This window comes from Sander lucioperca, chromosome 13 (assembly GCF_008315115.2).
Source record: "Sander lucioperca isolate FBNREF2018 chromosome 13, SLUC_FBN_1.2, whole genome shotgun sequence".
Taxonomy (NCBI): domain Eukaryota; kingdom Metazoa; phylum Chordata; class Actinopteri; order Perciformes; family Percidae; genus Sander; species Sander lucioperca.
The window spans coordinates 26,281,802-26,296,277 of NC_050185.1; the positions used below are offsets into that span (position 1 = coordinate 26,281,802).

General features: G+C 43.9%; 1 protein-coding gene across 1 annotated transcript; it reads left to right on the forward strand.

Annotated features, from left to right (window-relative positions):
- The first annotated feature begins 2,694 nt into the window (after window positions 1–2,694).
- Window positions 2,695–3,639, forward strand: LOC118493011 (olfactory receptor 146-like). Its single transcript, XM_035991023.1, has one exon. The coding sequence runs from the start codon at window positions 2,698–2,700 to the stop codon at window positions 3,637–3,639; it is 942 nt and encodes a 313-aa protein (XP_035846916.1). The 5' UTR covers window positions 2,695–2,697.
- Window positions 3,640–14,476: the final 10,837 nt, after the last annotated feature.

The window sequence follows — 14,476 nt, forward strand, 5'->3', positions numbered from 1 at the left end:
CAACAACTGGTTTGAATCCTACTTAAAGAATAGGGATTACTTTGTATCTATAGGTAATTATACATCTGAGCATACAAATATGACGTGCAGAGTTCCCCAAGGGTCCGTTCTGGGGTCTCTTCTGTTTAACATCTACATGCTTCCACTGGCTCAGACTATGGAAAACAACAAAATAAATTACCATAGTTATGCGGACGACACACAAATTTACATAACCTTATCGCCAGGGGACTATAGTCCAATACAAAAACTGACTAAGTGCATTAAACAAATTAATGACTGGATGTGCCAGAACTTTCTTAAATTTTATGAAGAAAAAACTGAGGTGGTTGTTTTTGGAGCAAAAGAGGAACGATTAAAAGTCAGCGCTCAGCTTGAGCAATGTTAAAAACAACAGACAAAGCCAGAAATCTTGGTGTAGTCATGGACTCAGACCTGAATTTCAACAGCCACATTAAGACAATTAGAAAGTCAGCCTATTACCACCTTAAAATATATAGCAAGGGTTAAAGGACTTATGTCTCAGCAGGATTTGGAAAAACTTGTCCATGCTTTTATCTTCAGTAGACTTGACTACTGTAACGTGTCTTTACAGGTCTCCCTAAAAAATCAATCAGACAGCTGCAGCTGATTCAGAACACTGCTGCTCGAGTCCTCACTAAGACCAAGAAAGTGGATCACATCACTCCAGTTCTGAAGTCTCTACACTGGCTTCCAGTACCTCAAAGAATTTATTTCAAAATACTTTTGCTGGTTTATAAATCACTAAACGGTTTAGGGCCAAAATACATTTCTGATCTGCTAGTACACTATGAACCACCCAGACCTCTCAGGTCGTTATCAGGTTATCGTTTTTAACTGCTCTTTAATGTTTTATGTAAAGCACTTTGAATTGCCCTGTTGCTGAAAGGTGCTATACAAATAAAGCTGCCTTGCCTTGCCTTGCCTATGATGGAGAGATTTTTGGGGACTGGGATGATGGTGGAGCATTAGAAGCAGGAGGGCACTTCACACAGCTCCAGGGACCGGTTAAAGAGCTACATGAATGATTGGCACCAGAGCTTCATCAAACTGCTCAGCCAGGGTTGTTTTAAACCTAAACCTAAGGGGTCAGCTTTCTCTTGTTGTTTCATGCTATAGCGTTGCAAGCAGCAACAATGAAGAGTCTAGCCTGACCTGAGCCACAATTTTCAGCTGACACACTCCAGAACACAACGGCGCGTCAAATCAAACTTCGTTAGCTTGAAACCTCTGCGTCCATGTACTTGCAAAGAACACCAGCCAGACAACTATCATTTTAAGAGGTTGGAACAAGACCAAGTTTGAGGTTGGATAATTTAGACTGGAGATGAGTGAGAAGTTTTGATGCAAGGGAGGGTGAACAGGGTGACACAAACTTTACTCTTTCTTGTCTAAGAGTAGCAAAGTATATAATTCTTGGAGAAAGTTTACTGTAGCGTCCCCGGCTGAATAATGGTCTGGCTCTCTGTTAACTGATGGTTCAGAAAGCTTTATTTTCCTTTTGCAACATTCCTTAAAGGTGTTCTAAGCGATTTCACATGTTTTTTACGCATTACACAACATTTTTTGTCACATACAGCAAACATCTCCTCACTATTCACTAGCTGACTGTCCCCTGAACAAACTGTAAAAAAAACACGGTCTCTGTAGACAGCCCAGGCTCCACAAACAGCAACAAAAACAAACTGCGCCAACCTGCACCACAAAACATAACAAACAGTGTTCCAGCCAATAGCCGACAAGAAGGAACTGGTTGTGCCATTACCGCAGCAGCGTTAGCACGGTAGGCTACTTCTACAATGCGCGTTGATGACTGTTTCAGGAAGCACAGAAGGGAGGGGGAGGGGCGAGCTAGCCTCTGTTTTGTTTGACAATACTTTGAACGTCAACAAGAAGTAACGTCACCCAACATCGCTTAGAGCACCTTTAATACACCTTGAATCTCTTGAACTACCGTAAAAGCTGAGAAAAACAAACAAAAGAAAAACAAAACACCTTTACTTTACATTAGGGCTGTCAAAATAATGCAGATTAATTCATTCCATATTGAACTTTGACCCGGAGCCGTTTTAGCCACCATTCAACTGTAAAATGAAGGAGTGAGATGAGAAAGCGCTGTCATTGATTGGAACATTTACTTATAAAAATCTTCTTCCTGAATATGGTTGGGTAACGAAATCCGGTGCTAATACCGCACCGGTGCCTTAACGACCTGTATCTACCGGACCGAATAGCAACGCAAATTTCGGCTCCTTATTTCAGCGCCACTGATATGTCTGCGCTGCTCTCTGATGGTCTGAAAACGGACGTTACAGGCAACAGAAACATTGCGTAGTTAACACTACACTCAACAGCAGCTAACGTTAGCTAATAGCTGGATTAAACACGGAAAATGCTGACAGCTAACGCTAAACGGTGTAAAGTGTGACTGTATTTCACTGTAGAGGATTCCAACACCGGAACAATCTGCAGCTGCCTTTGTCAGAAAAAAAAACAACACAGACGCGTTCAATGAAACTGGTAACCTACAGCTTTGTGGTGCATTTAAAGTTATTGTTAAATGCCCTTCTCCAATCTTGTGGTTGTTTTGCACACTAGTATTGTGATCTCTTGATACCTAAATTGCCAGGACATTACTTGTGACATTTAAAGCATTGTTTTGTTGTTTTCAGGTTGATGGAAAACTACACCTACAACAGCTACACACTCCAGCTGGAGGGGTTAATTGTTTCAAAAGAGTCTACGTACCCTGTCTTTTTCTTGTTCTTTTTCTCCTACCTGTTTATAATTGTAGCAAATGTAGGTATTGCTGTTCTGGTTTTCATTGACAAAAATCTTCACCAGCCCATGTATGTCCTTTTTTGCAACCTGACCTTAAATGATGTACTTGGAAATTCTATCATGGTGCCCCGTTTGCTTTTAGACATGTTGCGTCCTCCCTCTGAGCGTATCATCACTTATAATGAATGTGTGGTCCAAGCTTTTACAACACACATGTTTGGCACCACTTCCCACACAGTGCTCATGATTATGGCCTTTGACAGATATGTGGCCATCTGCAATCCCCTGCGCTATGCTGCCATAATGACCAACAAAATGGTGATCAAGCTGACAGTTTGTGCCTGGGGAGTGGCCTTTGTGTTGGTTGGGATTCTGCTCGGTCTGACCATACGGCTGAACCGATGCAGGACTCTGATCCAAAACCCTTACTGTGACAATGCCTCACTGTTTAAACTCTCCTGTGAGAATGTGTCTATTAATAATGTCTATGGCCTCGCTTTCACTGTAGTTCTGTTCACAAGTTCTATAGGCAGCATTGTTCTCACCTATACTAAGATTACAGTAGTGTGTCTCACCAGTAATAACAAGTCTTTGAACAGTAAAGCCTTGAAGACCTGCAGCACCCATCTGGTTGTATATCTGATTATGGCATTTAGTGGAATGTCTAACATTGTTCTGCATCGCTTCCCTCAGTACACAGACTACAGGAAACTCAGTATGATTTTGTTTCATATCGTCCCTGGCAGCCTCAACCCCATTATTTATGGTTTGCAGTCCAAAGAGATACGAAGATTCCTGTCCAATTTGAAGTTCAAGAAAGTATTGCCATCATTGTAATGAGAATTTAAGAGGTTTTTTTGTAAATTAATCAGTGTAATAGATAATGTGGACTAAGTGTGCTCCACTGTACCCCTTTACAAAGACAGAGTGCATGATCACCTTTTCAATTAAAGTTCAGTAATAAGGGCTGATCTCTGACAACTGTGGTATTTGGACAATTGAGATGCATAGACCATGTACAATCTGTGCAATAAACACCAATGGTGTAATTTCTGTAAAAACACAATCGTTTTACTTTTATAACCATATATTGTGGCAAGAAAATGCAAAACCACCTGTGTTCTCTTAATTATGTGGCAATAGTATTTTAAAATAAACGCATAGCTGCAGGGAAAGATGGGACGCCAGGAGAAAATTAGGAATCGTACGTAATGATAAACAAAACATCATGTTACTTTATCTTTTTTGTGAATCCGATATCATTTTGAATCCTACACATATCAGAGCTACTTTATGTTTACAGAAACAAAAAAAAAACAATTATGAGATATATTACATTACATTAAAGATTATCTGTGGAAGATTACTGTAAAAATGTATTTCATTAAAACACAAAAAAATTCCATGACTTCATTAAAATGACTTCTCCACGCCTAAATTGTTTTATTTTGAAATTCCATGACTTTTCCAAAACTTTCAAAGATTTTAATAATTCCATAACTTTGCCAGGTTTTCCATGATTATGGGAACATAATTATATTTCGTCCTTCAAATAAATATAAAAATACATAAACAAAATGGTTCGTCATTCATTTTTACTCTTCCAAAACCAGGCATGGTTTAGCCAAAGCTATATATTTTAGCACACAATTTTAGTGATATTTCATCCACTAACTGCTGTGATACAAAGCAGACACTAGACAGAAACATGGTCCATGCAAGTACGCGAACACAAATGACAAAGACAAATGCTCAGCTGGCACGAGTGCTCGATCCTGGCGAACACACTCAACGTGGGCTCCTATGCACCAGTGGAGGTAACAAAGGTCAGCCCTGAACAGACTTATCAGAGCATTTCTTGGACTACAGTAGTAAACAAACATGCTGTCTGTGGTGGAACGTGTACTTCTATACTTTCTGCACAGACGGAAGATAAAAGGGAACAAATGATGGGATTTGTGTCTGAATGAAGAATTAAGGAAGTGTCATGCATACATGTTCAGAATCAGCTTTATTGGCCAGGTTTGCATAAACAAACAAGGAATTCAACTCTGGTTAACCTTTGCTCTCAAAGTACAACACATATAAAGCATAGAAAACAGAAAGGACAGTAAGAAATATAAAAAATACTGTTAAGTATGCAGTATAACAATACAATAGAATTTACAAATTTATAAGAAATATACAATAACAATTGAAGAGAGGGAAGGAATAGTGCAATATCAGTATTGTCTGAGATGTAACATTTAAATATAAATATAATGCAAGGCAGTTCAGTGCAATGGTAATATATTAATAACAATATTGTTGGGACTATCCAGGAGTGAGTTAAACATTATCTTGTCAAACAAAGGATTTCCAGCCAACATGTGCTCAGAGACAATGGGCCTGAGACAAAGAAGGCCTACTTGGAAAATTCCGATCCAGGTCTCCTCAGGAAAGATGGTTCATCACCCATTTTCTAACAACAGCCTGCATGCAGACCTTGCAGCCTAAAAGTCGCACCTAGGTGTTACTGCACAAAATGGCCGAAACACCAGGAGGTCCTGCATTCCCATTGGACCAGTGGACCCCAAACACAGCATGGGGCCTGAGACTATAAAACTGGCTTAGACACCAAAAATCTTCGTCTTTCATAGCAACCCCGTTGCTGCAGGAAGCACGCAAGCTTGTGCTAAAACTTCCACTTTCTGGCAGAAAGTGGATTTATCTCTCGGTGTTCTGGAAGAACACCACTGGATCCTGTAACACACATCGTGTTTCAAAACTGCAGAGAGAACAACACGTTCTCTAGAAGGAAACAACGTTTTTCTTCTCAAGTCGACTCTAGCTCTCTTCCTTCTGCTCTTTTTGGAAGGAGAGCTTCCTCTGATCTGCTGACGAGTAGACACGGACCCCCGTTTCTTTCGTGGAAACCTACGGACAAACGGACTGAACACACAGTAAGAAGGCTTACGTCTGGGCAGAGATAAATAGTGTGTTTTATTAATGAGTAATTTGCTATTGCTGCTACTTTGTGTTACCATTAATGTGATCTGATTAATACAGCGCTACTGCTGCGCGTGTAATGTATTAATCTAGGATTGTGACCGCTGAGTCAAATCTATTCTGTGAATGTACTCTGATCACGGTGCATTGTTGATATGTTGTGTTGAATATGTAGCTAGCTTGTTCAGGCTGTAAATGCTACTTTCTGCTTCTCCCACTGCTGAGGAGTTTTAGGTACTGTTAGATCCAAGTATATATATATATCTTTCTTTCCTACTTCTCTAACCTTTCTCTCACACACACATATATGAACACATAGCTAGTTACACACACGCGCTAAGGTGAACAGCTGGCCAACAGCGAGTCACATAAACTGCAGAGCGCGCACCGCTCCACAGTTCTGCGCTCCTGTGTGTCTCCCTCTGGTCAGCCACACGCGTGCAGACACGTTAGCTTAGCAGCTAGCCTATTGTTGGTAGCACATAGCTTAGACTGAATGAGCTAACGGCTAATCTTAGCCTAGCCTATCAATACCGCCCTCTTGGGGTGAAACAGTTTTGTTCAGCTCACAGGAGTAGCCATTTTTGTAGTCTTTGGCTAGACTACACCTCGTCACCCCCTACTCTTTCACACTCGCTCTCTCACACCCACACCCACACACACACACACACACACACACACACACAGAGGGTCTCCCCACATGCTGTTTTGTTTTTGCTTTGTTTTGTTGTACTTAAAAGAAACGTATATTGGTTTTAATTGATCAAAGGATTATTGATTGGCCATTGATAATTTTGATTTTAATAAATTCTACTATACGTTAATTAGCAGTTGTTTGTGATTATTTGTATACTTGTTGTATTAATTGCTGGTTAAACACAGGTCAGTGCTCGGATTTCACCCTTCCACTGACAAATGAGACTATTCCACAGTTCAATATTGGCCCCTGAAGTTCCAGGGTGGTGCCCCGTTTTGATTGTTTGTTGATTTGATAAAGTTATTAATAACCATATTCATAACTTTATTAATATTGATAAACATCTTTGATAATATGCCAATAATCTGATCTGTACCCCTACGTGTACCCAACATAATGGTGCCCCGTGTGAGGCCTGTTAGATACCAGCGTTATTACAATAATTATACATAATTCATAAATTTAAATTTTTTGAAAAAAAAAAATGTTGAAAATTTTTATTTTTGAAAATTAATTTTTCTGCAACCTGCCAAGCATACATTCAGTTGTGGTTTGTGAATTTTCAGTGTGTACATTGGTTAGATTCTTTGTTGTCTAGATAACAACATTTTCGCGTTCTCTACTTGATCTTGAAATCCTTGACTAACACTCTGATTTTTGACAGTAACAGCTATTACTCACCTGAGGTGTGTGACCTCTGACATCCTGACAGGATTAGGTTGTAGTAATTAGCTTAATTAGCAGTCAACACTTAAAACTAAAAGAACTACAGGTTGAGCCTTTCACCTGTGTTACTTGTATCAACCTTTTCACAGTTAGTTCCCTTTGTCACCACAAAAGGAATTTAGCCCTGGTAGCAATCTGTTTACTAAAGAGGTAAAAATGAGTTGCTTTGATTACCAGAGGCTGGGAGTGAGAACTTCCAATGAGCCAACCGACAAAGTCCTGCAGAATGTGGTCGCTTGTCTCATCCTAGACTCCTCAGAGGACAGGGATAACCTTGAAGGTTATGAAGCTACCTGCGATGAGATACTCCAGGAACTGTTAGCTTACATTGCACAGCCATCTTGGATGCTAAAAGCTTCCATACAAGGCTTGCTTGGTCAATTGGTGCTCATCTATCAGAGCAGAGCCCATCGGCAACGCGCTGTCCTCCAAGCACAGCTCGCACAGCTGCAGAACAGCTATGAAGCTGAGCAGCGCAAAACGGCGTGGCTTAGACAGAGAGTCCAAGCCAGGCGTGATGAGATCTCTCGGTTAGAGGAGAGCCGTGACGATCTGTCAGCACAGCTCCGGCGTGCTGAACAAAGAACAGCGTTCTATTCTCCCCTTCACAGGAGAGACATTTCTCCTCCTCCTTTGTCTCCTCACAGTCAGAGACACCTTTCTTCTTCTTCGCCACCTCGGCGAGAAACCCACTTGTCTTCCTCTTCCCAGAGACGAGACCGTTCACCATCTTCTTCTGGTTCTCCTCCTCGGAGACACCAGTCTTGTTCTTCTCCATCACCTCGGTGGAGAAAACCCTTTTCCTCACCTTCCCAGAGGAGAGACTCTTCTTCTTCTTCATCTCCTCCCCCTCGGAGGAGAGAGTACCACTCCCCTGCCAAAAGGGGGAGGGATCTCTTGCAACATCAGAGAAACACAGGTAGAATCAGAGTTCCGTCCACTGACAAACGGTACGAGCCACAAAGCTCGCCATCCCGCTTTGATCAGACTCCATCCCCACTGCCAAAGGGGAGGAACCGTCCTCACCTGAGTGACTATGATTCTTCTGATGTTTCGAACGGCCCCCGCTGGCTCCGAAAACATGATCTGAGCACTCGCCAGATCGAGCCTTGGCTGCATGATCCTCTCCGACTCCGAAAGAGTGTCCAGTTTGACCCAACGGAACGGGTAAGTATGCTGACACCTTCGCACGTCCAAGAATCACGTGATTCTGCCTTTGACCATGACCCTCCTACCACATCCAACGGTCCAGCTGACCTGGATGAACCTACTTGGCTCCCCTCGGAGCCTCCAGTCACTTCGGTCTACTCAGAGACCAGGGCTAGCAGCCTAGTGAACTCCAGTAGGGAGGTGTCAGAGCTGGTCATAATTGAGAGTTATCAAGAGCCTCTATCGGCCCGTTTGCTGGAAACAGGTGCTCCACTCTTCAAGGAGACACCGCAGCTAATTTCTGATTGCAAAATCCTGCTTCCTGAAGAAAACAGATCTTCTCCACTCGTTAAAGAGGAAGAAACCTTCCAAACCCTGTGCGGTTACAGTGGATCGAAACTTTCATCCACCGCGATGGATACTTTGTGTAGCTTAAAGCCACGCTCTGCCTGGACTCCGCCCCCACGAAAGGGGGAGGGAGCTCCTGATGACTTGGACAACACCTGTTCATCCCCAAAACAAGGTCTGTATTCAGCAGAACCAGACCAGGGAGGGGACCTAGAGGAGCCCAGAGTGCTCCCTGAAACCATGACGCCTAGTGCCTCACAAGCCCCTCCCCTGACGTCCTGGGGAGACCCTGCCCACAAGGGCAAAGCCCACGGTACAGATACCACAGCAGGGGCAAAAGGGGGTGTCACCACCCTAGCCTTGCTGGACTGCATCTCCAGGAAAAGTCAGACACATTCTAACACTTCAGCAGAAGTCGTTAAAACAATGCTCCCCCACAGTACACCAGTACTAGCCGTAGCATTCAGTGGTAGCATTCCCTGCTACCTGCCAGATAAATCGCCCATCACAAAACCTGTTTTGGTCGATATCACACCCCAGAGGATGACTCTTGTGCATCCTATTCACATCTGTGTAAGTGACACAGATGGCTTGGACACCAGTCACAACCACTGGAGACCGGGCCCACACACTGACTGCCACCGTGGACACAGTCAGGCTCAGGTCGACACCCTGAAGCCACTTGATCCTGCAGGCAGTCTGCCAGCCCCAGACGGACAAGTCACCGTCATTCATGAGCAAATGGCCATGATTCTTCCAGAGCCTGATCCTGGCTCTGACTCTTCCTTGCCGCCGGTGAGCACACAGCTGCCGCAGTCTGGCAATCTTGATTTTTCCAACCCTCACAGGCCTTTCCTTTGCTCGCTGAACAACAGCAATGCACCGCACTGCCCCTGTATGGTTGAAGGTGCACCCTTTTATGGCGCCACACCCACAGATGTGCCCATATCACTTTGGCCAAAGAACCCTGCCGTCAGGCCAGACTTGCACCATTTCTTGCACCCACCTGATCTGCCTCCAGCTTTTGCACAGCAAAACCACTGTCTTCCTTCAGAGTCCCAGCAGACTCTCCTCAAGGTGGCTGGAGCAGGCGCCTTCTCTGTACTCCAGGGAAAGGGGGTCATACACGTATGTCCCCACCTCCAGGTAAACTTGATCGGCCCAGTTACCAGAACTGGGCGAGGTAACCAGTACCTCCTCACTGTCACGTGCACTCTCACCGTGTGGGTTGAATGCTTCTCATTACCCAACGGCACAACCATGACAGCGGCGGTTCTGCTTCTGAACCCCACATTCAGCCAGACCGACTCAACAGGCGGTCCTCACGCCCAGGAAAAGGGGAGGGAGGCTTTCCCCCCAAGAGGATAGAAACGCAAACCAGTTGAGTCATAGGGATAGCTGCATGCTCTCACCTCACTCTGTTGACATGCACTTCCATCCTAAACTTTCCCAAACAGTAATCAAACTACCTCAAAGCTTCGGTAGTAAAATTATTTTCAGGATAACATTTTAATGTTTACTTTCCATTCTGCTCCTCAAAAACACTGCGTGCTCTAGACTGTCAGATGTCACAGAAAACACAACCCAGGTGCGAGTAGCGAGAGATTTAATGCGAAGCATTGGTAGAGAAACAAACTCAAGCCTTGAAAGGATGCCAGCCGGCCTGGTGTCCAGGGACCTCGGTGTAGACCCATAAATCTGCTACTAACCGTATTGTGCAATCTTCACAGGTACATCTGACGTGTAGTCTTGGCAGTGCAATCCCAAATTTCGATAGCTCATAAGAATGAGAGATAGGACTCATTTTTAACCTATGCATCAGAAGATAGAATGTATACAGACTAGAGTCTGTATTGAGTGTTTGTCTTGACAGTAAAACGTACATGCACACAGTCACATGTACATACACTGGCTAACGCCAATTCTAATCCCTAACTACTTCACTTTTCTTTCCTATCTTCCTTCATTTTTGTTTCACTATATTTTGAGTTCATGTCATATTGAAACAGCAGCAATGATTGTACAAGGGATGATTCATTGTTTATTATTTGAAGGATTGTGTTTTGTTTAAACATGTTGTGTTTAGCTACAGTTAGAAGTCATCTGCCCAGATGCTGCCTTAGCATACTGTCTGCCCAGACACTAGCCTCAGCCTCAATGAACAATATGAACTTGTGAACTGTTTCCCATTCTCAGGAATGCATGGACTATGTACTATCAGTTTAACCCTTTCTCCCATGAACTGTTCGGTCCGTGGTTGCTCCGAAAATCGGGGTTCAACCCGCTCTTCAGACCAAAAGGGGGACTGTTGGGACCGTCCAGGAGTGAGTTAAACATTATCTTGTCAAACAAAGGATTTCCAGCCAACATGTGCTCAGAGACAATGGGCCTGAGACAAAGAAGGCCTACTTGGAAAATTCCGATCCAGGTCTCCTCAGGAAAGATGGTTCATCACCCATTTTCTAACAACAGCCTGCATGCAGACCTTGCAGCCTAAAAGTCGCACCTAGGTGTTACTGCACAAAATGGCCGAAACACCAGGAGGTCCTGCATTCCCATTGGACCAGTGGACCCCAAACACAGCATGGGGCCTGAGACTATAAAACTGGCTTAGACACCAAAAATCTTCGTCTTTCATAGCAACCCCGTTGCTGCAGGAAGCACGCAAGCTTGTGCCAAAACTTCCACTTTCTGGCAGAAAGTGGATTTATCTCTCGGTGTTCTGGAAGAACACCACTGGATCCTGTAACACACATCGTGTTTCAAAACTGCAGAGAGAACAACACATTCTCTAGAAGGAAACAACGTTTTTCTTCTCAAGTCGACTCTAGCTCTCTTCCTTCTGCTCTTTTTGGAAGGAGAGCTTCCTCTGATCTGCTGACGAGTAGACACGGACCCCCGTTTCTTTCGTGGAAACCTACGGACAAACGGACTGAACACACAGTAAGAAGGCTTACGTCTGGGCAGAGATAAATAGTGTGTTTTATTAATGAGTAATTTGCTATTGCTGCTACTTTGTGTTACCATTAATGTGATCTGATTAATACAGCGCTACTGCTGCGCGTGTAATGTATTAATCTAGGATTGTGACCGCTGAGTCAAATCTATTCTGTGAATGTACTCTGATCACGGTGCATTGTTGATATGTTGTGTTGAATATGTAGCTAGCTTGTTCAGGCTGTAAATGCTACTTTCTGCTTCTCCCACTGCTGAGGAGTTTTAGGTACTGTTAGATCCAAGTATATATATATATCTTTCTTTCCTACTTCTCTAACCTTTCTCTCACACACACATATATGAACACATAGCTAGTTACACACACGCGCTAAGGTGAACAGCTGGCCAACAGCGAGTCACATAAACTGCAGAGCGCGCACCGCTCCACAGTTCTGCGCTCCTGTGTGTCTCCCTCTGGTCAGCCACACGCGTGCAGACACGTTAGCTTAGCAGCTAGCCTATTGTTGGTAGCACATAGCTTAGACTGAATGAGCTAACGGCTAATCTTAGCCTAGCCTATCAATACCGCCCTCTTGGGGTGAAACAGTTTTGTTCAGCTCACAGGAGTAGCCATTTTTGTAGTCTTTGGCTAGACTACACCTCGTCACCCCCTACTCTTTCACACTCGCTCTCTCACACCCACACCCACACACACACACACACACACACACACACACACACACACACAGAGGGTCTCCCCACATGCTGTTTTGTTTTTGCTTTGTTTTGTTGTACTTAAAAGAAACGTATATTGGTTTTAATTGATCAAAGGATTATTGATTGGCCATTGATAATTTTGATTTTAATAAATTCTACTATACGTTAATTAGCAGTTGTTTGTGATTATTTGTATACTTGTTGTATTAATTGCTGGTTAAACACAGGTCAGTGCTCGGATTTCACCCTTCCACTGACAAATGAGACTATTCCACAGTTCAATATTGGCCCCTGAAGTTCCAGGGTGGTGCCCCGTTTTGATTGTTTGTTGATTTGATAAAGTTATTAATAACCATATTCATAACTTTATTAATATTGATAAACATCTTTGATAATATGCCAATAATCTGATCTGTACCCCTACGTGTACCCAACAATATTGTAATTGTAAGATTGAATATATACATGAGGTAGATGACAGTGTTGATTGACTTTGTTCAGTGTAAGGGTGGGGGGGCTATTTCTGAACGTTCAACAGAGTGACTGCTTGGGGAAAGAAGCTGCCTTTGTGTCGGCCGGTTTTGGCGAACAGTGCCCTGTATCGCCTACCAGAGGGAAGGAGGTTGAACAGTTTGTGACCAGGATGTAAGGGGTCTGCAGAGATTTTTGCTGCCCCTTTCCTGACCCTGGACCGGTACAGGTCCTGGATGGAGGGAAGGTCAGCTCCAATGATCCTCTCTGCAGCCCTAATTGTCCGTTGCAGTCTGGCCCTGTCCCGTTTGGTGGCTGACCCAAACCAGACAGTAATGGAGGTGCAGATGACAGACTGAATGATGGCTGAGTAGAAAGTGGTCAGCAGCTCCTTAAGCAGATTAAACTTCCTTAGGTGTCGCAGGAAGTATAACCTCTGTTGGGCCTTTTTCTGGACAGAGTCAATGTGGGGAGACCATTTTAGGTCCTGTGAAATGGTTGATCCCAGGAACCTAAAGGAATCCACAGTGGACACTGTGTCCGTCTGGATGGTGGTTGGGGGGACTTCTCCGAAAGTCCACTGTCATCTCCACAGTCTTCTTGGGGTTTAACTCCAGGTGGTTCTGACTGCACCACTAGACCAGCTGTTCCACCTCCTGTCTGTAAGCAGACTCATCACCATCCTGGATCAAACCAATAACGGTGGTGTCATCTGCAAACTTCAGGAGTTTTACAGACGGGTTCTTTGAGTGCAGTCATTAGTATAGAGGGAGAAGAGCAGCGGGGAGAGGACGAACCCCTGTGGGGCACCAGTGCTGATGGACTGGGTTTTGGATGAGATGATCCCCAGACTGACATGCTGCTGCCTGTCAATCAGGAAGCTGGTGATCCACTGACAGGTGGTGGCAGGCACTGAGAACTGGGTGAGCTTCTGATGTAGGAGTTCAGGGATGATGGTGTTGAACGCTGAGCTGAAGTCCACAAACAGGATCGGAGGTGGTGCAGGATTGCACTCCCATATTGACAGCATCATCTGCCGACCTGTTTGCACTGTAGGCAAACTGCAGGGAGTCCAGCAGGGGTCCTGTTATGTCCTTCAGGTGGCTCAACACCAGTCTTTCAAAGGATTTCATGACCACAGACGTCAGGGCGACAGGCCTGTAGTCATTTAATCCTCTGACAAACAGTCAGTGCCTCCATATCAAGTACAGGATATGTGTTGTCACAGTGTCCAGGCAAAACAAATAATGACCAATATGACACAATTTCATACGATCAACCATAAAAACCTGGAGGACATTATACAACATCTAAAAACCTCCTCCTGCTGCCTTGATATTCTACCAATGGGCGTTTTCAAAAATGTCTCGAATTGTTTGACTTCAGATCTTCAACAGATTGTAAACACGTCTCTTCTCTCAGGTATCTTCCCACAGGCCCTGAAACCTGCAGTCATTAAGCCACTCTTAAAAAGAACAATCTAGACACGTCACTGATTAGCAACTATAGGCCAATATCAAACCTTCCATTTTTAAGTAAAATCATTGAAAAAGCGTTTTTTCAACAACTAACAACTCAACCTGTTCTTGCCACTGAACAACAGTTTTGATGCCTTCCAGTCGGGTTTTTGACCACACCACA

What these genes read in the sequence shown, in the direction of transcription:
- LOC118493011 (XM_035991023.1), top strand. Translation starts at nt 2,698, where the DNA reads ATGGAAAACTACACCTACAACAGCTACACACTCCAGCTGGAGGGGTTA.